The sequence below is a fragment of the Oncorhynchus kisutch genome, linkage group LG1 (assembly GCF_002021735.2).
Source record: "Oncorhynchus kisutch isolate 150728-3 linkage group LG1, Okis_V2, whole genome shotgun sequence".
Taxonomy (NCBI): Eukaryota; Metazoa; Chordata; class Actinopteri; order Salmoniformes; family Salmonidae; genus Oncorhynchus; species Oncorhynchus kisutch.
In genome coordinates this window covers 20,142,338-20,165,168 of record NC_034174.2, presented here as the reverse complement: position 1 = coordinate 20,165,168, position 22,831 = coordinate 20,142,338, and the positions used below count along the sequence as shown (strand labels likewise).

Here is a 22,831-nt window from a genome sequence, read left to right as displayed (position 1 = left end):
TGGTACGGCAATTGCACTGTCCGTAACCGTAGGGCTCTCCAGAGGGTGGTGCGGTCTGCCCAACATATCACCGGGGGCACACTGCCAGCCCCCCAGGACACATACAGCACCCGGTGTCACAGGAAGGCCAAAAAGATCATCAAGGACCTTAGCCACCCAAGCAACGTCCTGTTTACTCCACTATCATCCAGAAGGCAAGGTCAGTACAGGTGCATCAAAGCTGGGGCGAGAGACTGAAAAAGAGCTTCTATCCCAAGGCCATCAGACTGTTAAATAGCCATCACTAGCCGGCCTCCACCCAGTACCTTGCCCTGAACTTAGTCCCTACCCGGCTACCACCTGTTTACTAAACCCTCCACCTTAGAGTAGAGGCTGCTGCCCTACAGTTGAAGTCGGAAGTTTACATACACTTAGATTGGAGTCATTGAAACACGTTTTTCAAACACTCCACAATTTCTTGTTAACACACTGTAGTTTTGCAAGTCGATTAGGACATCAATGTTGTGCATGACACAAGTAATTTTTCCAACAATTGTTTACAGACAGATTATTTCACTTATAAATACAGCGGGTCAGAAGTTCACATACACTAAGTTGACTGTGCCTTTAAAGCTTGGTCGCAAATGGGTCTTCCAAATGGACAATGACCCCAAGCATACTTCCAAAGTTGTGGCAAAATGTCTTAAGGACAACAAAGTTAAGGTATTCGAGTGGCCACAAAGCAATGACCTCAATCCCATAGAAAATTTGTGGGCAGAACTGAAAAAGCGTGTGCGAACAAGGAGGCCTACAAACCTGACTCAGTTACACTAGCTCTGTCAGGAGGAATGGGCCAAAATTGACCCAAATTATTTTGGGAAGCTTGTGGAAGGCTACCCGAAATGTTTGACCCAAGTTAAACAATTTAAATGCAATGCTATCCAACACTAATTGAGTGTATGTAAACTTCTGACATATTGGGAATGTAATGAAAGAAATAAAAATAATAAAAATAAATCATTCTCCCTACTATTATTCTGACATTTCACATTCTTAAAATAAAGTGGTGATCCTAACTGACCTAAGACAGGGAATTTTTTATTAGGATTTAGTCAGGAATTGTGAAAAACTAAGTTGAAATGTATTTAAAATGTCCGAATTCAACAGTGTATGCACACATACTCCATACTCCGACATTGCTCGTCCTAATATTTTTATATTTCTTAATTCTATTCTTTTACATTTGTGTGTATTGTTAGATATTTCTTCACTGTTGGAGCTAGGAACACAAGCATTTTGCTACACCCTTAATTAATAACCTCTGCTAAATATGTGTATGCAACCAATCAAATTTGAATTGATTTGATTTGAGAGAGAGAGTGAGCGAGCGAGCGAGAAGGCGAGTGAGTGAGAGTACAGTTTTTACCAGCAGACTGTAGAAGAAAACATGGACGAAGACACCCAGACTACAGATGATCAGGTAGAGGAGGTGGTAGAGAAACTCTACATCCATGATCATGGCCTTGTAGCCCCGCGTGAACGTCCCCCTGTTCCCCACAAAACTCATCAAGAAGATCATCTTATTGCCCACCTGAGGAACAGTGGAAAACATTGAAGGATTGAGTCAAAGAGCAAAACCTTTGCCATGTTCATTTAAAAGTACATACTGGCATCTGTAACAACTAAGTAAAGATATTCAGAACCAATAAAGCACAGCAGACTAAGACTCAACAAACTTTTGTTATTTTACAGAGACTGGCATATACGTGAAAAACTTGATGTGCAAGAAGCATTGGTCATGCATCCATCCAACAACAACAACAACAACAACAAATAATAATGTTTTATTGTCACATACACTGGATAGGTACAGTGAATGTTCATTTGGTCTGGTTGACACAAGAGCGCCACAGCTCTGTGGAATCCCACAGTGACATACTACACACTTCACCTCACATACAGGTCAGGCAAGGACACTGGAGAAGGTATTTGAGGGCACAAGAGCTACTGTGACAGGACCATGTGACCACAAACCACACACACACACACACACACACACACACACACACACACACACACACACACACACACACACACACTCACGTTAAAGGCCCCTAGCAGGAAGAGGGTGGGCTCCAGGCCCACAGAAAAGATGAGGCGGAGGATGGTGGAGGCGATGAGGACCCGGACGCCATGGGGCTGGGGCAGGATGATGACGATCGCCAGGGACACCAGCATGGCAATCCACAGCAGGGCTGACAGGTGACCATCCAGAGTACCTGGAAGAAGGAGGGGAAGAGGAGAGAGGTGAGAAGGGGGGGTAAAGGTAGAGATGGGGCGTGGATAGTGTTGTCCATACAAGATACCTACATGGAATATTCATACAGTGACACATAGGCCTACGGTAGTTAAAGATATGTTTATATTGAATGTTGAATCAAAAGACAAAAGCAGCCAACACTACAAGCGTCATCCAACTGCTGTAATGATAGATGGCAACGCATTGGGTCGTATTAACAAGAAAACAATCTGTTCTAGACCTGCAGTGCGGGACATCCCTCTGCAGTAATTTCACCTGCTGGACATGCTCAGGCAAAATATCTCCTCGGGGAGACGAGGCAGAGCTCTAGAACTTCACAATGCTGCCGGTTACAACAGAGGTGAAAGTGTGACACATCAGAATGTTGTGGTTCAGTGAAGCTTTAACATGAGCTTAACTGGCACTAACTTGGTGGCTAAGTCCCAGCTCTGTCTGTGCAAAACAAGGACAAAGTCAGTCGGATAACTGTGTTCGTGCATGTGTGTTAAGACGAAAACAATATCGTCGGTTTTGCCGTATTCACTTCTAGGCCCCAGCCAGAGGCCAGTTTTGCCCCGTCTTCTCCTCTCCGTGCAGAGATCACATGACAGGTGCATGTTACATTACTGGGGCAGCTAAAAATACACCTGGCTCCTGAGAAATTCATGAGGGATGGTCTGGGAGTGATCCCAGGTCTGCCGGCTGACAGCCCGCCAGGGAGCTGGACTCCACAGCCAAGCCCAGGAATGTTTTATAGGAGAGTGCATCTGCCGAGCTCTGGGCAAAGCTCAATTCTGTTAACTCACAGGACCTTTAGAGAAACCACCTTTCAGAGACACAGTATTACAGGTGTTATTTCTCACTAATCTAATCCTATTATTCCTACTTTTTGTTCACCTATCTCTACACCTGCATAATGTAAGCACAAGTCTTTGCATTTCTCCTGCTCTCAAAAATATATTTCAATAAAAGCTTAGTTTATTATCTAAATGTCACACTTCCACACAATATACTTAGGAAGTATTGCTAAAAAAGTTGTAAAAGTCTACCAGGCCACTGAAGTTCACTTCTATTTTACAAGCAGCTGGATTGAACATTAACAACGAGCAGCATTAGAGCTGGCATACATCCAGACATACATTAGTATGGACCAATCAGTTGTATGGGCGTTTAAGATTTAATATGAGCAATAATGATATGCAAGCCATGATGGCTGGCTACATTGTTAAGCTGACATCATTTCCCCCATTGCACACCAGCAGACGTGCCCTGAGCCCTACAGTTTGATTCTGATGCTATGCTCGATCGCTAGCTCGCACACACAGACACACACAAAAGGGACTGCACTGCTTGACCCCAGTTAGACAGAACAATGTAAAGTTTATGTGAGTCACAATGTGGGTCTTCTCTCTGCATCTGCCTTGGAACAATAGAGGCCTTAATGACTGGGGTTGTGGTTTACACACCACCACAGACTAACACTGCTCTCAGGCATGGAGAGGAGAGGCGAGAGAGAGAGAGAGAGAGCAAGAGAAAGAATGAGTACTACTTGTATTGTGAATTCATCTTTTTCTTTATGTCCACAGAAATATAGATTTCCTAGCACATTCTAATTTCTTCTACTTTGTTGCTGCTTATCGGATATTAATTATTTGACGAGACTGTTGGGAATGATCTAAGACCTGAGAGGGACCCACCCCAGTCCTTATCGGTTAGATGTCACTTTTCAAGGTAGACCAAACACTGCAGTCTGCGTTCTGGGCATTATGGTTCCTGCCAGGCTCAGGGTAACCAGACCACACGGAGGCAACACATAGTACACACACACAGCCCAATTTACAAACATTAGAGACAGATACTGTACATGGCAGTGGATCCTGACTGAAGGCTCATCAGTGTCAGCATGAAGACAGGAATCTGGTGACAGGTTCATTAAGTGGGTGTGTGTGTTAACTTAAGCTCAAACCCTGTATCAATAATCAGCTCATGGCCTGTATCCACAAAGCATCTCAGAAAAGGTCCTAGCAATCCAGTTAAAACCTGTTATAAGACTAAATAAACTCCCAGTTCAGAGCAGGTTTTAGGATGATTTTAAGACACTGCCCAGACAGGTACTAGGTACTAAGTAGCCTAGCAGTTTGAGGAGTTGGGCCACTAACCAAATAGTTGCTGGTTTGAATACCCAAGTCAACACGGTGAAAAATATGTTGATGTGCTCTTGAGCAAAGCACTTGGCCATAATTTGCTCCAAGGGTACTGTACTACTATGGCTGACCCTGTAAAACAACATATTCACTGCACCTATCAAGTGTATGTGACAATAAAACATTTTTTATTTGATATTTTTACCGCAAAGGAAAAATTGTGATTACACTCAGGGTTTCAACTTACTGTTAGAGTCAGAATAGTAGAATTTGACATTTGGTTGTGCATCAGCAGTTTTTCTATTGTTTTGTCAGTCACTGACAGTCACAATTAACCATGTAGGCTAATAATTATTAGATTTGTAAATTTGTCAGTTATCTAAACTTGTGCTAATCATGGCCGAAAATGAAACATTTTATCTCAGCCAATGGCAAAATGTGTAGGACTGCAGAAAACCTTCTTTAAAACTTTTCTCTGCCATGAAGGCTAGAGCCACCCTAATAGCAACACACTGGTCACTCCCATTTAACAACTCTAAATCACTTTGTCACAGTAGGCATCAAGTCACTAAACGTCTAAATAAGCATGTGTATTGTAAATTACTGTTGACATGTAAAGTATGGCAAAGTAGAATCACAATAACTTCATAAAATACTAAAAGAAAAGGGGTGAACCAGTTTTCGCTCCATTCACCTTCCCAAACAGCTTGTGGTTGTGTGTATTATGCATTGTAAATGCAGCTCCCATCACATTAATGGTCGCTGTGTGCATTCGTTCAAATATCATGTTTTGTAACAGTCACACATGTAGAATAAACAGAGACCCTGGTGCAACAGAGCCTCTTCAATCTCAGGAGGCTAAAGACATGTGTCTTGTCACCTAAAACCCTCACACATTTTTACAGATGCACAATTGAAAGCATCCTGTCGGGCTGTATAACCGCCTGGTACGGCAACTGCACTGCCCGCAAATGCAAGGCTCTCTGGAGGGTGGTGCGGTCTGCCCAACGCATTACCGGGGGCAAACTACCCACCCTCCAGGACACCTAAAGCACCCGATGTCATAGGAAGGCCAAAAAGATCATCAAGGACATCAACCACCCGAGCCACTGCCTGTTCACCCCGCTATCATCCAGAAGGTGAGGTCAGTACAGGTGCATCAATGCTGGGACTGAGAGACTGAAAAACAGCTTCTACCTCAAGGCCATCAGACTGTGAAAACAGCCATCACTAGCACATTAGAGGCTGCTGCCTATAGGCATAGACTAGGAATCACTGTCCACTTTAAGGAATGGAACACTTTAATGTCTACATATCTGGCATTACTCATCTCAAATATCATCTCAAATATATATATTTTTTATATATATATATATAAAAATTTTAGAACACACTCAAGAACCTCCAGAAGCTAACCAGCTAACTAGCTACAAGCTATTTAGTCATTGTTAGCCACTGCTAGCGGCTTTTACCTTTTACCTTCTGCACAGCCAGCCAGTTTTTTTATATTTTTTAACCTGGATAATACTCGCCAGTCTACCTTCCCTGCCCCATCCACCGCTGCCCCCTGGACACTGATCACTTGGCTACATAGCTGATGCATGCTGGACTGTCCATTAATCACGGTACTCCATTCTGCTTGTTTATGTTTTATCTGTCGGACCCAGCCGCACTCAGGCTCTGTGTGTAGTTAATCCGACCCTCCCTGTCTAGTCAACGCCATTTTACCTGCTGTTGTTGTGCTAGCTGATTAGCTGTTGTTGTCTCACCTACTGTTTTAGCTACTGTTTTAGCTAGCTTTCCCAATTCAACACCTGTGATTACTGTATGCCTCGCTGTATGTCTCTCTCAAATGTCAACATGCCTTGTATACTGTTGTTCAGGTTAGTTATCATTGTTTTAGTTTACAATGGAGCCCCTAGCTCCACCCTTCACAACCCTGATACTTCCTTTGTCCCACCTCCCACACATGCGGTGACCTCACCCATTACAACCAGCATGTCCAGTGATACAACCTCTCTCATCATCACCCAGTGCCTGGGCTTACCTCCGCTGTACCCGCACCCCACCATACCCCTGTCTGCGCATTATGCCCTGAATATATTCTACCATGCCCAGAAATCTGCTCCTTTTATTCTCTGTCCCCAACGCTCTAGGCGACCAGTTTTGATAGCCTTCAGCCGCACCCTCATTCTACTCCTCCTCTGTTCCGCGGGTGATGTGGAGGTAAACCCAGGCCCTGCATGTCCCCAGGCACCCTCATTTGTTGACTTCTGTAATCGAAAAAGCCTTGGTTTCATGCATGTCAACATCAGAAGCCTCCTCCCTAAGTTTGTTTTACTCACTGCTTTAGCACACTCTGCTAACCCTGATGTCCTTGCCGTGTCTGAATCCTGGCTCAGGAAGGCCACCAAAAATTTGGAGATTTCCATACCAAACTATAACATTTTCCATCAAGATAGAACTGCCAAAGGGGGAGGAGTTGCAGTCTACTGCAGAGATAGCCTGCAAAGTAATGCCATACTTTCCAGGTCCATACCCAAACAGTTCGAACTACTAATTTAGAAAATTACTCTCTCCAGAAATAAGTCTCTCACTGTTGCCGCCTGCGACCGACCCCCCTCAGCTCCCAGCTGTGCCCTGGACACCATTTGTGAATTGATCGCCCCCCATCTAGCTTCAGAGTTTATTCTGTTAGGTGACCTAAACTGGGATATGCTTAACACCCCGGCAGTCCTACAATCTAAGCTAGATGCCCTCAATCTCACACAAATCATCAAGGAACCCACCAGGTACAACCCTAAATCTGTAAACAAGGGCACCCTCATAGACGTCATCCTGACCAACTGGCCCTCCAAATACACCTCCGCTGTCTTCAACCAGGATTTCAGCGATCACTGCCTCATTGCCTGTATCCGCTACGGAGCCGCAGTCAAACGACCACCCCTCATCACTGTCAAACGCTCCCTAAAACACTTCTGTGAGCAGGCCTTTCTAATCAACTAGGTAACACGGTCACCACCGATAAATCCATGATTATCGAAAACTTCAACAAGCATTTCTCAACGGCTGGCCATGCCTTCCGCCTGGCTACTCCAACCTCGGCCAACAGCTCCGGCCCCCCCCCGCAGCTACTCGCCCAAGCCTCTCCAGGTTGTCCTTTACCCAAATCCAGATAGCAGATGTTCTGAAAGAGCTGCAAAACCTGGACCCGTACAAATCAGCTGGACTTGACAATCTGGACCCTCTATTTCTGAAACTATCCGCCGCCATTGTCGCAACCCCTATTACCAGCCTGTTCAACCTCTCTTTCATATAGTCTGAGATCCCCAAGGATTGGAAAGCTGCCGCAGTCATCCCCCTCTTCAAAGGGGGAGACACCCTGGACCCAAACTGTTACAGACCTATATCCATCCTGCCCTGCCTATCTAAGGTCTTCGAAAGCCAAGTCAACAAACAGGTCACTGAACATCTCGAATCCCACCGTACCTTCTCCGCTGTGCAATCTGGTTTCCGAGCCGGTCACGGGTGCACCTCAGCCACGCTCAAGGTACTAAACGATATCATAACCGCCATCGATAAAAGACAGTACTGTGCAGCCGTCTTCATCGACCTTGCCAAGGCTTTCGACTCTGTCAATCACCATATTCTTATCGGCAGACTCAGTAGCCTCGGTTTTTCGGATGACTGCCTTGCCTGGTTCACCAATTACTTTGCAGACAGAGTTCAGTGTGTCAAATCGGAGAGCATGCTGTCCGGTCCTCTGGCAGTCTCTATGGGGGTGCCACAGGGTTCAATCCTCAGGCCGACTCTTTTCTCTGTATATATCAATGATGTTGCTCTTGCTGCGGGCGATTCCCTGATCCACCTCTACGCAGACGACACCATTCTATATACTTCCGGCCCGTCCTTGGACACTGTGCTATCTAACCTCCAAACGAGCTTCAATGCTATACAACACTCCTTCCGTGGCCTCCAACTGCTCTTAAACGCTAGTAAAACCAAATGCATGCTTTTCAACCGTTCGCTGCCTGCACCCGCACGCCTGACCAGCATCACCACCCTGGTTGGTTCCGACCTTGAATATGTGGACATCTATAAGTACCTAGGTGTCTGGCTAGACTGTAAACTCTCCTTCCAGACTCATATCAAACATCTCCAATCAAAAATCAAGTCAAGAGTCGGCTTTCTATTCCGCAACAAAGCCTCCTTCACTCACGTCGCCAAACTTACCCTAGTAAAACTGACTATCCTACCGATCCTCGACTTCGGCGATGTCATCTACAAAATTGCTTCCAACACTCTACTCAGCAAACTGGATGCAGTTTATCACAGTGCCATCCGTTTTGTCACTAAAGCACCTTATACCACCCACCACTGCGACTTGTATGCTCTAGTCGGCTGGCCCTCGCTAAATATTCGTCGCCAGACCCACTGGCTCCAGGTCATCTACAAGTCCATGCTAGGTAAAGCGTCACCTTATCTCAGTTCACTGGTCACGATGGCAACACCCATCCGTAGCACGCGCTCCAGCAGGTGTATCTCACTGATCATCCCTAAAGCCAACACCTCATTTGGCCGCCTTTCGTTCCAGTTCTCTGCTGCATGTGACTGGAACGAATTGCAAAAATCGCTGAAGTTGGAGACTTTCATCTCCCTCACCAACTTCAAACATCTGCTATCTGAGCAGCTAACTGATCGCTGCAGCTGTACATAGTCTATCGGTAAATAGCCCACCCATTTTTACCTACCTCATCCCCATACTGTATTTATTTACTTCACTGTTCTTTTGCACACCAATATCTCTACCTGTACGTGACCATCTGTTCATTTATCACTCCAGTGTTAATCTGCAAAATTGTAATTATTCGCCTACCTCATGCCTTTTGCACACAATGTATATAGACTCCCCTTTTTTTTCTACTGTGTTATTGACTTGTTAATTGTTTACTCCATGTGTAACTCTGTGTTGTCTGTTCACACTGCTATGCTTTTTCTTGGCCAGGTCGCAGTTGCAAATGAGAACTTGTTCTCAAGTAGCCTACCTGGTTAAATAAAGGTGAAATAAAAATAAATAAAATAAAAATATACTATTCTACGGCATCTCATTCACATAATAATGCTGACATATCTTGCAATACTCATCTCATATGTTCAGTTGAAGTCGGAAGTTTACATACACTTAGGTTGGAGTCATTAAAACTCGTTTTTCAACCACTCCACAAATTTCTTGTTAACATAGTAGTTTTGGCAAGTCGGTTAGGACATCTACTTTGTGCATGACACGAGTAATTTTTCCAACAATTGTTTACAGACAGATTATTTAACTTATAATTCCAGTGGGTCAGAAATTCGCATACACTAAGTTGATTGTGCCTTTAAACAGCTTGGAAAATTCCAGAAAATTATGTCATGGCTTTAGAAGCTTCTGATAGACTAATTGACATCATTTGAGTCAATTGGAGGTGTACCTGTGGATGTATTTCAAGGCCTACCTTCAAACTCAGTGCCTCTTAACTTGACATCATGGGAAAATCCAAAGAAATCAGTCAAGAACTTAGAAAAAAAATATGTAGACCTCCACAAGTCTTGTTCATCCTTGGGAGCAATTTCCAAATGCCTGAATGTTCATCTGTACAAACAATAGTATGTAAGTATAAACACCATGGGACCACGCAGCCATCATACCGCTCAGGAAGGAGATGCGTTCTGTCTCCATTAGATGAATATACTTTGGTGTCAAAAATTGCAAATCAATCCCAGAACAACAGCAAAGGACCTTGTGAAGATGCTGGAGGAAACAGGACCAAAAGTATCTATATCCACAGTAAAACAAATCCTATATCGACATAACCTGAAAGGCCACTCAGCAAGGAAGAAGCCACTGCTCCAAAACCGCCATAAAAAAAGCCAGACTACGGTTTGCAACTGCACATGGGGACAAAGATTGTACTTTTTCCTCTGGTCTGATGAAACAAATATAGAACTGTTTTGCCATATTTACCACCATTATGTTTGGAGGAAAAAGGTAGAGGCTTGCATGCTGAAGAACGCCATCCCAACTGAAGCACGGGGGTGGAAGCATCATGTTGTGGGGGAGCTTTGCTGCAGGAGGGACTGGCGCACTTCACAAAATAGATGGCATCAATCTCAAGACATCAGTCAGGAAGTTAAAGCGTGGTTGCTAATGGGTCTTCCAAATGGACAATGACCCCAAGCATACTTCCAAAGTTGTGGCAAAATGGCATAAGGACAACAAAGTCAAGGTATTGGAGTGGCCATCACAAAGCCCTTACCTCAATCCTATAGAAAATGTGTTGGCAGAACTGAAAAAGTGTGCGCGAGCAAGGAGGCCTACAAACCCGACTCAGTTACAACAGTCCTGTCAGGAGGAATGGGCCAAAATTCACCCAACTTATTGTGGGAAGCTTGAGGAAGGCTACCCAAAACATTTGACACAAGTTAAACAACTTCAAGGAAATGCTAGCAAATACTAACTGAGTGTATGTAAACTTCTGACCCACTGGGAATGTGATGAAAGAAATACAAGTTGAAATAAGTACTTTTCTCTACCATTATTCTGACATTTCACATTCTTAAAATAAAGTGTTAATCCTATCTATCTACCTAAAACAAGACATTTTTAGTAGGATTAAATCTCAGGAATTGTGAAAAACTGAGTTTAAATATATTTGGCCAAGGTGTATGTAAATTTCCAACTTCAACTGTATATACTGTTTTTTTCTATACTATTCTACTGTATCTTTGTCCGTTCCGCTCTGACATCGCTCGTCCATATGTATATAGTCTTAATTCATTCCTACTAAGATTTGTGTGTATTGGGTATATGTTGTTTAATTTGTTCGATATTACTTGTTAGAGATTACTGCACTCTCATAGCTAGAAGCAAAATCATTTCGCTACACCCACAATAACATCTGCTAATCACGTGTATGTGACCAATAAAATGTGATTGATTTAATATTACACATACAGAGATCAGCCATTGATTGGCACAGACACCCTGCAAATTACTCAGATAATTAAGAGACGGCAGATGGGGAGGAAAAGGAGGAAGGGGAGGTGGAGGACAGAACTCACTGACCTCTGCGGATTCCTTCCAGAGGGTAGAAGAAGGCCACCAGCAAGTTCATGAGTACAGCCAGGTTGAAGGAGATGCTGCTCCAGAAGGACATGTTGCGAGAACACCAGTATAGAATGGGCTGGGCTGGAGAGGGGACGAGGAGTGCCAACACACACAGTCAATAGACAGTCAACAGTATCACTTCTACACCAGACAACCACACAGTGCATTCACTACTACAACTACACCACCATCACAATACTGCTGCACTCATCAAACTAAGTCACGATTCAAAGGAGATGCAAATACACATACAGTATCTATTGCACATGTAAACACATTCGGCCTTCTAGGCAGAGTCCCTCTGTCCAATGTCCGTGTTCTTTTCTCCATCTTAATCTTTTCTTTTTATTGGCCAGTCTGAGATATTACTTTTTATTTGCAACTCTGCCTAGAAGGCCAGCATCCCAGCATCGCCTCTTCACTGTTGACATTGAGACTGGTGTTTTGTGGGAACAATTTAATGAAGCTGCCAGTTGAGGACTTGTGAAGCATCTGTTTCTCAAACTAGACACTCTATTTACTTGTCCTCTTGCTCAGTTGTGTACTGGGGCCTCTCACTCCTCTTTCTATTTTGGTTAGGGCCAGTTTGCGCTGTTCTGTGAAGGGAGTAGTATACAGCGTTGTACAAGATCTTATGTTTCTTGGCAATTTCTCGCCTTCCTTTCTCAGAATAAGAATAGACTGATGAGTATCAGAAGAAAGTATTTGTTTCTGGACCTTTTGAGGCTGTAATCGAACCCACAAATGCTGATGCTCCAGATACTCAATTAGTTTAAAGGACAGTTTTATTGTTTCATTAATCTGTACAACAGTTTTCAGCTGTGCTAACATAATTGCAAAAGGGTTTTCTAATGATCAATTAGCCTTTTAAAATTATAAACTTGGATTAGCTAACAACATGCCATTGGAACAAAGGAGTGATGGCTGCTGATAATGTGCCTCTGTAGATATTGGGCCTCTGTACGCCTATGTAGATAAATCTCCACCCGGCACAACGAGAAGAGGACTGGCCACCCCTCATAGCCTGGTTTCTTCCTATGGAGTTTTTTCTAGCCACCGTGCTTCTACACCTGCATTGCTTGCAGTTTGGGGTTTTAGGCTGGGTTTCTGTACAGCACTTTGTGACAGATGATATCAGCTGATCAGCTGGCTTTATAAATACATTTCATTGATTGATTGATATTCCATTAAAAGAAAATCAGCTGTTTCCAGCTACAATAGTCATTTACAGCATTAACAATGTCTACACTGTATGTCTGATCAATTTGATGTTATTTTAATTGAGAAGAAATGTGCTTTTCTTTCAAAAACAAGGCCATTTCTAAGTGACCCCAAACCCAAACGGTAGTGTATATTTTATATGTGAGATTCTTCAAAGTAGCCACCTTTTGCTTTGATGACAGCTTTTCACACTCTTGGCCTTCTCTCAACCGGCTTCATGAGGAATGCTTTTCCAACAGTCTTGAAGGAGTTGCCACATATGCTGAGCACTTGTAGGCTGCTTTTCCTTCACACTGCGGTCCAACTCATCCCAAACCATCTCAATTGAGTTGAGGTCTGGCAATTGTGGAGGACAGGTCATCTGATGCAGCACTCCATCATTCTCCTTCTTGGTCAAATAGCCCTTACACTGCCTGGAGGTGTGTTTTGGGTCATTTTCCTGTTGTAAAACAAATGATAGTCCCACTAAGCGCAAACCAGATGGGATGGCATATCGCTGAAGAATATTGTGGTAGCCATGCTGGTTAAGTTTGCCTTGAATTCTAAATAAATCACAGACAGTATCACCAGCAAAGCACCCTCACACCATCACACCTACTCCTCCATGCTTCATGGTGGGGACCACACATGCGGAGATCATCTGTTCACCTACTCTGCGTCTCACAAAGACACGGCAGTTGGAAACAAAAATCTCAAATTTTGACTCATCAGACCAAAAGGACAGATTTCCACCGGTCTAATGTCCATTGCTCATGTTTCTTGGCCCAAGTAAGTCTCTTCTTATTATTGGTGTCCTTTAATGGTGGTTCCTTTGCAGCAAATCGACCATGAAGGCCTGATTCGCACAGTCTCCTAACAGTTGATGTTAAGATGTGTCTATTACTTGAACTCAGTGAAGCATTTATTTGGGCTGCAATCTGAGGTGCAGTTAACTCTAATGAACTTATCCTCTTCAGCAGAGGTAACTCTGAGTCTTCCTTTCCTGCGGCGGTCCTCATGAGCTCCAGTTTCTTCATAGCGCTTGATGGTTTTTGCGACTGCACTTGAAGAAACTTTCAAAGTTCTTGACATTTTCCAGAATGACTGAACTTCATGTCTTAAAGTAATGATGGACTGTCATTTCTCTTTGCTTATTTCAGCTGTTCTTGCCATAATATGGACTTGGTATTTTATCAAATAGGGCTATTTTCTGTATACCACCCATTCCTTATCACAACACAACTGATTGGCTCAAACGCGTTAAGAAGGAAAGACATTCCACAAAAAAATGTTTTAACAAGACACACCTGTTAATTTAAATGCATTCCAGGTGACTACCTCATGAAGCTGGTTGAGAGAATGCCAAGAGTGTGCAAAGCTTTCATCAAGGCAAAGGGTGGCTACTTTGAACAATATATAAAAAATATTTAGATTTGTTTAACACTTTTTTGGTTACTACATGATTCCATATGTGTTATTTCATAGTTTTGAAGTCTTCACTATTATCATCGCCAATGTAGAAAATAGTAGAAATACAGAAAAACCCTGGAATGAGTAGGTGTGTCCAAACCTTTGACTGGTACTGTATGTCAAGTATGATCATTTTGAAAGGGGGAAGGAGTGACAATGTTGTATCAGTTGGTTAGTTGTAGTAAGGTTATTGTTAACTGGTACCCAAACATCATGGGGTGATTGGGCGATTCACCTATCAGTTTTTCCTTGCAGCAAGTAATACACCCCAGTGGGATGTCTTGTGACTATCCTGCAAATGATGCAGGAAATGACTGAAGTTGTTGCCTTGTTTGTGCCAGCTGAAGCATGATACACAGTAGGGCAGTGTTTCCCAAACTCGGTACTGGGGACCCCAATGGGTGCACATTTAGTTTTTTGCCCTAGCACTATACAGTTGATTCTAATAATCAAAGCTCGATGATAATAGTAAATAGTACTACATAGTTACAATAGATACAGTGGGGCAAAAAAGTATTTAGTCAGCCACCAATTGTGCAAGTTCTCCCACTTAAAAAGATGAGAGGCCTGTAATTTTCATCATAGGTACACTTCAACTATGACAGACAAAATGAGAAAAAAGAATCCAGAAAAATCACATTGTATGATTTTTAATGAATTTATTTGCAAATTATGGTGGAAAATAAGTTTATACTTTTTCACCTCAGAGCAGTGTTTTCATTTTAATGTCTTTAGAAATGTATCAAATTGAGGGTTAATTCTGCATTAAACTTACGTCCAGGTTAGGGTTCACAGTCACTTTATTAAATAGCGTAAGGGTATGGTCCATTGGGTAATTTGCAAGGGTCAAAAACACACTAAACATCAAAGGAAAAACATCACCTAAACATCAAAAGGGTGCAGAGCCAATTAGCATGCTTATTTGGTGTATATTAAACCTATTGGGTGATTTTGGAGTGTGTTCAGGACTGTCCAAACCTGGGGATTTGAACATCAACTTGTAATCTCAACAGTCAACCCTTTTTTCATTTGAAAAGAGGAACTAAGGGTGGGGACTTTTATAAACAGCAGCAACCGCACTCATGCACCAATGAAACAACATGCTCTCTCAGTCGCTGTGCTGCTGATTCATTCAGATAAGACAAGTGCGCCATGTGTGTCAGAGTACAGTCCCCTCTTGCAGTACAGGGCTCACAGAGGGACAGACAGGCAGAAACACGCTCCCATTGAGGAAACAAAGAGTGCAGTCATACAGCGACCGCAGCCTGAAGGGGGATGAAGGGATCAGATGCTAGGCGTCAATAAGGAGACGCCCTACTAGATGTGCAACATGGGGTACGTTGGGTGGGTAGACTTGGTGATGAGAGCTCCAACAATTGCACCATGAGTTACTATTGTAGGACAATGCTTATTCAGATAATGACTCTTCCGTCACAGGCTTAGTGTCTGCAAACAGATTCTGAGAGACATCTCATTTTCAAAGCGTCTCATCCTCTACCTCCTCAGAAACTCCTTTCCTCTCTAGCTCTCTTGAATCACTTTCTCCCCCAGTCACTCTAATGGTGTCTGGATCCCATTCCCATCCCTAATCTGGCCATGTCCTACACCAGGGAGCAGTCCTATAGATCGCTCATGTCAGCAGACTACCTACTCTCTCAGTTTGTTCTGCCTCAACCCTTGTGGGCATGGTGCCAGCAGATGTGTGTGAAGGGAGTATTGACTGCTCCTGTACTGACTGTCTGCTGGATTCTGGACTGACTCTCTCTGGAAGAGACCCACTCAGACTGACCTCCAATCTCATTACACCCTGGGAGAGGATCATTCCCTATTCTCAGAGAAGCTCAGCCTCTTGCCTAGCTATCTATACTCTCCCTCCTTTACCACATGTACTCGGTGAAGTAAACAATCAGAATATATCCCATGTGATTATTTGTGTGTGTATTATTGGCGTAGCACATATCCCAACAACCCCCGCAAGGTGAGGCAGACCCCATTTTTGGGGGTTGTGGATAGCATATGAACACATCTGAAGCCATGAAAGAAATTGCATAATTTTCTCTCAGCCTTATGGAAAAGTGGAAAATAGCAGGAAATTAGCTCAGAGATTCTTGAATTTGGGACAATCCTTGTTCGGCAGGTAAACTTTTTTTTTTGTAAAACTAAAAAATATATCTTGTTGCATTATTTGAGATTAAAATGTACATTTAGGGGAATTTTATAGGGGAAAGATTTGTTTTGGGAAATTTCAAAATACTTTCAATATTATTAATTTCCATGTCGGCTCTATGCCTGGAAATCCCCTTGTCATGAGCAAAGGATCCCCCCAAAATAGCGGAAAAAGTGTTTAAATCTTTTTTTTTACTGATAATAAATGGATATTAACTGAAAAATTATCTTTACATATTTTTTATTTAACCTTTATTTAACTAGGCAAGTCAGTTAAGAACAAATTATTACTTACAATGTCAGCCTACCCCGGCCAAACCCGGACGACGGCGGGCCAATTGTGCGCCGCCCTACGGGACTCCCAATCACGGCCGGTTTGGGTACAGCCTGGAATCGAACCAGGGTCTGTAGTGACGCCTCTAGTACTCTTATGCAGTTTCTTACAATAGCCCTCTGTAACTTTAAAGAATATTTATCTCAAAACTGTGATTCCTAAAAGATGTCCCCGGACATTTGGTCAACTCCGTCAGGGTCAGCTATACCATAAGGACCCCTTATTCATGTCCTCATTACATGTAGCGCAACAATACCACTCATACTCTGGAAAGTTCTCTACTGTTGATAGATTTAAACAAACAATATTGGATTCACCATGGTTACAACCATAAACTGTCAACTCCATCTGCCTGATATATTTGAACCAAAATGAATATTCTATTACATTTAATTTGGTTTTAGAGTAATAAATCAACTATGGAAAACAAAATTGCTACTGTGTATACCACTTGAAAGAAGAAGAAAAATGGCATTTTGTCAACTCCGTCAGTGCTGAAAGATCTGATAGAATGGTTGTGTTTTTATAAAGGGATTTTCAAATTAATAATTTTCCATATTTTACGAATGTTTGTATTAAACAAAAATACAGTGCCTTCAGAAAGTTGTGTTGTTACAGCCTGAATTTAAAATGTATTCAATTTAGATTTCGTGTCACTAATTTACACAACAAAACCCCATAATGTCGAAGTGGAATAATGTTTTGAGAAATGTTTACGAAATAATTAAAAATGAAATACTGAATTGTCTTGACTCAATAAGTATTCAACCCATTTGTTATGGCAAGCCTAAATAATTTCAGGAGTAAAATAATAAGTTGCAAGGTCTCAATCGGTTTTCAATAATCGTGTGTAACATCATTTTTAAATTATCTCTGTATCCCACACATAGAAATAATTGTAAAGTTCCTCATTTGAGCAGTGAATTTCAAGCACAGATACAACCACAAAGACCAGGGAGTTTTTCCAATGGTTCGCAAAGAAGGGCAACTACTGGTAGATTGGTGCAAAAAAATGTACAAAAATAAAAACGGACATTGACTATCCCTTTGAGCATGGTGCAGTTATTAATTACACTTTGGATGGTGTGTCAATACACCCAGTCACTACAAAGATACAGACGTCCTTCCTAACTCAGTTGCCGGAGAGGAAGGAAACTGCTCAGGAATTTCACCATGAGATCAATGGTGATTTTAAAACAGAGTTTAATGGCTGTGATAGGAGAAAGGGGATCAACAACATTGTAGTTACTCCACAATACTCCACAATACTAACATAAATGACAGAGTGAAAAGAAGGAAGCCTGTACAGACTACAAATATTTCAAAACATGCATTATGTTTTCAATTTGTCACTAAGGCAGTGGTCACCAACCTTTTCTGAATCAAGATCACTTTGAGTCTAAATGCAAGCCGAGATCTACCGCTCAAAACATGACTTGAAGAAAACGAAAAACGTATGCCTATGCAACATTAACCAATTAAAAGCATTTCTCCCTACCTCCACTGAGAAAAGGGGACAGTCTTCCAGCATGTGGCGAAACTTAAGTCGCACTGCATTATGCACCAATTCATGTTGTTATTCCTATGACCAGAGACAGTTAAATATTCCAAGATATTAAAAAAGACACAAGCCACTAATAATCAAAGCACTTTGCTATACTCATTCATTGCGGCTGCAGTGCTGGTTGTAGCCTGAGTGTAACCAAGGGGAACGCAATTTTTATGGCTTATAAAAGTGTTGAACAAAGTGTTGACAGGGCTGAATAACAACTTAAACATTAACTTACTCATAACAACAGCAGCTCTTTGCTGTAATTGTTAATTATCTCTTCAGTCATGGTTTAAAAAGTTTGGAAATCTCACAGTAACTTTGCAGTGTGTTAGTGGCTTCTTTTTACAGTCTATGGCATGAGGAAACAGTACAGACATGGTGATCAGTGCTATCTGATTGGCAAGTGGTAGGCTTACAAGTGCATTTGCTTTGCTTTCTGGGCCTTTTGGGTAGGCGGGGTTCTACCTTCAGACACATGAAATGGTTCAGAATGGGAACACTTTGCCTTCCCGGCACTAGGGCTGCAAAATCAAGTGCACCCACCGCCAACAGCGCGAAACAATGCTTTATCGTTGTTGTTTTTTACAGAAATGTTTGGTCAACTAGGAATACCGTTTGTTAACCACTGCACTGAAGTAAAACTGCAAAGAAATGTAACTTTCATGCTGAATAGAAACTTATGTTAGGGGCAAATTCAACACAACATGTCACTGAGTACCACTCTTTATATTTTCAAGCATTGTGGTGGCTGCCTCATGTTATTGGCATGCTTGTTATCGGCAAGGATTAGGGAGTTTTTTAGATAAAAAATGGAACAGAGCTAATCACAGGTAAAATCCTAGAGGGAAAAAAATGATCATGAATATTAACTGAAAAATGAGCATATTTTTATTTAACCTTCATTTAACCAGGCAAGTCAGTTATGAACAAATTCTTATTTACAATGACGGCCAACCCTTGCCAAACACTATCCCGGACTACGCTGGGTCAATTGTGCACCGCCCTATGGGACTCCCAATCACGGGCTGAGATACAGCCTGGAATCAAACCAGGGTCTGTAGTGACGCATCTAGCACTGAGATGCTCTGCCTTAGACCGCTGCGCCACTTGGGAGCCCATAACTTGGTTCAATCTGCTTTCCAACAGACACTGGGAGAAAAATACACCGTTCTGCAAGATAATAACCTAAAACACAAGGCGAATTAAGTTGCTTACCAGGACAACATTGAATCTTCCCGAGTGGCTTAGTTAGTTAGACTTAAAATCGGCTTGAAAATCTTTCGCAAGACTTGAAATTGGTTGTCTAGAAATGATCAACAACCAATTTAAAGAATAATGGGCAAATATTGTATAATCCAGGTGTGCAAAGCTCTTAGACAGAGAAAGACTCATAGCTGTAATTGCTGCCAAAGATGATTCAAACATGTATTGACTCAGGGGTTGAATACTTATCCAATCAAGATACACTAAGTGTACAAAACATTAAGAACACCTTCCTAATATTGAGTTGCATGCACTGTATGTCTGGTTTGAGTGTCTGTTGTCAACTCTGTCAGTGGTTTGTCAACTCAGTCACTGATGTAGCATATTTACTGTTAATATTCTGAAAAAATATTTCAAATCACTGTTCTGCAACATACAGTATGATTAATCAACTGAAGAATTAGCTGTGCTAGACCTAAGGGATAATGTTTGCTTTATAAATGTTGTTTTATGTTCTAAATCTAGAAAAACATGCCAAAATGCTAATAAAATTAGATTTTGATTTGATTTGTGATAGCTGATACTTTGTTGTATCAAAATATATATTTCACATTTTTTTTGTGGAAAAAAGTTGTTTGTCCCGTCTTTCACGAATCCCTGAAATTTAAAACAGTAAAAAAAAATGTCAGCCTCATGGCAAAATGTGTCAAATAGCATGAGATAAGCTATAATACAGCAAATATTTCTCTCCCCATGGAAGAATTATCATCCTTTTTTAAAGGGAGGTTAGATGTAACAATGTATAGATGAAATACCATCTCAGTTTTTAATAAAGCATTGTGAATGACTCTATAATGAGATGATATAAGATACTGTATAAGATTATGATTCAAATGTATTCTATTGTGGGACGCTGCAGAAATGTGTTTTTGGGTGCCACCAAATCATTGGCTAGTGCCACAAATTGAAAAAGCTAGTGGGACCAGTGACACCAGGGAGATGTTAGTCTGGAGCCCTGCAACCTTACATTGTAAATATCTTAACATTTATCCACCTTATGTTATGTACTTTAACTTAACATATAACCTTTACATGCCCTCTCTCCTCCAGGGTTCAGGGTGGGTCTCTGGCCCATACATGGAGGACCTGACCCAGCCTGGGGAGTCTCCTGAGGGGTCAGGGAGGGGTGAGGGCATGTAAAGCAGGTACCTAGTATAGAGAGGTAAGGAGAGAGACGCACAGGGGACCGTGTTTGCGTTACCAGTGGTTGGCTCTTGAGTACCTCGCAGCTTCTTCTGCCAGTTCATCTCGTTGAAGAGGTCCTCGGAGCGCAGGAAGAAGTCGTTGATCTTGCTGCCCTGCTCGTCACGCTCCGTGGTGTAGTACACCCGCAGCTTGGACTCGTTGGTGAGGAACTCACAGATGTTGGGCACGGGGAAGACTATCTGCTCCATGGTGCGATCTAGCCGCACAATCTGGGCACAAGCACATGCAGCCAGTGCTGCCCATCACAAACCCTCTATCTCAGGGGGAGGATGGGCAACTCTAGGCCCTGGACTTGGTAGGCCCAAAACTTTATGGTTTGACAGTGGCATGTTGGTGCCTATTCTTCATCTTGGAAAACTGGCTAAGACATGATCTGGCTATAATAGACTGTTATACAAGTGAAGAGGAGTAAAGAAGGTGATTGTTAAAAATAAGAGCACTGCACAACACCTTGAACACTCATTTGATAAGCTCTTCCTTGACAGCATTCTTTCCCTAATAACATACAAAATACTGACAGCAGGCAAAGAAAGACAATATGACTGTCACATGAATAGGATAACAAAAAGTCAAAACATATTGCCAAAATACATGTTGCAATCCACCAAAGTTAATACTGTCACGCCCTGGTCTTAGTATTTTGTGTTTTCTTTATTATTTTGGTCAGGCCAGGGTGTGACATGGGTTTATTGTGGTGTGTTTTGGGTTTGTGGCTTAGTGGGAGTATCTAGCAGAGTCTATGGCTGTCTGGAGTGGTTCTCAATCAGAGGCAGGTGTTTATCATTGTCTCTGATTGGGAACCATATTTAGGCAGCCATATTCTTTGAGTGTTTCGTGGGTGTTGTTCCTGTCTCTGTGTTTGTTTGCACCAGATAGGCTGTATAGGTTTTTACGTTTGTTGTTTTTGTATTGTTAGTTTTTTTTCATCGTCATTAAACATGTATCAAGAATACCACGCTGCATTTTGGTCCGACTCTCCTTCACCGCAAGAAAACCGTAACAAATACAGGGGTACTAAAACAGAAAACGACATGGTGAAAACCGATGGATAAAATGACTGACCTCAATTTGAGCTGTGTGCTTGGCATAGAACTCCAGGGCATCATCCCCCTCCCCATAGATCTTCAACATGGCCTGCAGCTCCTTGTTGTGGCGGGCCAACTGGATGAATGCACCAAAGCATTGCATGAATGCACCAATGCCATCAGGTGATGTATCACATTATACTTGTGAATTTTATTGTACTGTCATTGCTCAACATTTACAATCAGCGTCTTCTAAGTCACCAACTTCATTATTTGGGGTTTATTTTTCCTCATTGTATCTGATAGGTGGCATGAAACGTGTTACAGTAGGTGTGTTCTGGAACTTCCTCTAGCTGCCTGTGGGGACAGGGAACTGACACTGACACCAGATCACTGCAACACCAGACGCATCTGACAGTACATGCCACTGTTTGTGTACAATATGTGGACTATTCAGTTTTCACACACTAGCATGCTGGGCATCATGCCTTGGGATCAACATTTTTATTTACATAACTGAAACTGTCTGTGTTGTTCACCCACATAACTACTTGAATAGACTAGGCACAATTCAGCTCTATTCTATTAAAGGGGGTTGGAGTGGAAGAGCTCTGATGTAATACGTTTATAGGTTGTATTGGAGCTGTTACAGGAGGTGTAAAGCTGCAGTCAGTCAGCGGTCTACAGTACCTGATGAGCCAGGATGTAGATGTTGTGGCCCACGTTTCGTGGAGAGGCAGCATGCTCTTCCTCACCATCTTCATCTTCCTCAGCAGGCTCCTCCGGCTCCACCTCTCCCTGCATGTAGGCCTTCTTTATCACCTCTACCTGCATATGAACGTCACAAACCAGACCGTCAGATAACTTCCCCTTAAAAATGTCCTCTGTGCCATGCCATGCTGGAGGTATATCTGACTACCAATACATGGCACTCGCCAGTTCTTTAGGCCTCATGTTGTACAGTATCCTCTCTGCATTCTCACTGTCATGGCGACTCTCCATAATGGCCAAGAGGAGCTTGGAGGCGTTATTCTGGAACAGAGAGG

At 42.4% G+C, this 22,831-nt stretch overlaps 1 protein-coding gene across 11 annotated transcripts in view; it reads right to left on the bottom strand.

Moving 5' to 3' along the window:
* LOC109898016 (inositol 1,4,5-trisphosphate receptor type 1) overlaps nt 1–22,831 on the bottom strand; it is a 153,153-nt gene that overhangs the window by 31,600 nt on the left and 98,722 nt on the right. For 6 of the 11 annotated variants that reach the window (XM_031794207.1, XM_031794356.1, XM_020492758.2 and 3 more), the window contains 7 exons: nt 22,722–22,817; nt 22,476–22,613; nt 21,823–21,921; nt 20,735–20,969; nt 11,528–11,650; nt 2,083–2,258; nt 1,406–1,570 (listed from right to left, as the gene is read on the bottom strand). In XM_031794207.1, coding sequence (XP_031650067.1) covers nt 1,406–1,570; nt 2,083–2,258; nt 11,528–11,650; nt 20,735–20,969; nt 21,823–21,921; nt 22,476–22,613; nt 22,722–22,817 — 1,032 coding nt within the window. The remainder of the gene's footprint in view (nt 1–1,405; nt 1,571–2,082; nt 2,259–11,527; nt 11,651–20,734; nt 20,970–21,822; nt 21,922–22,475; nt 22,614–22,721; nt 22,818–22,831) is intronic. The other 5 variants (XM_031794613.1, XM_031794389.1, XM_020492785.2 and 2 more) reach the window with 2 other exon arrangements.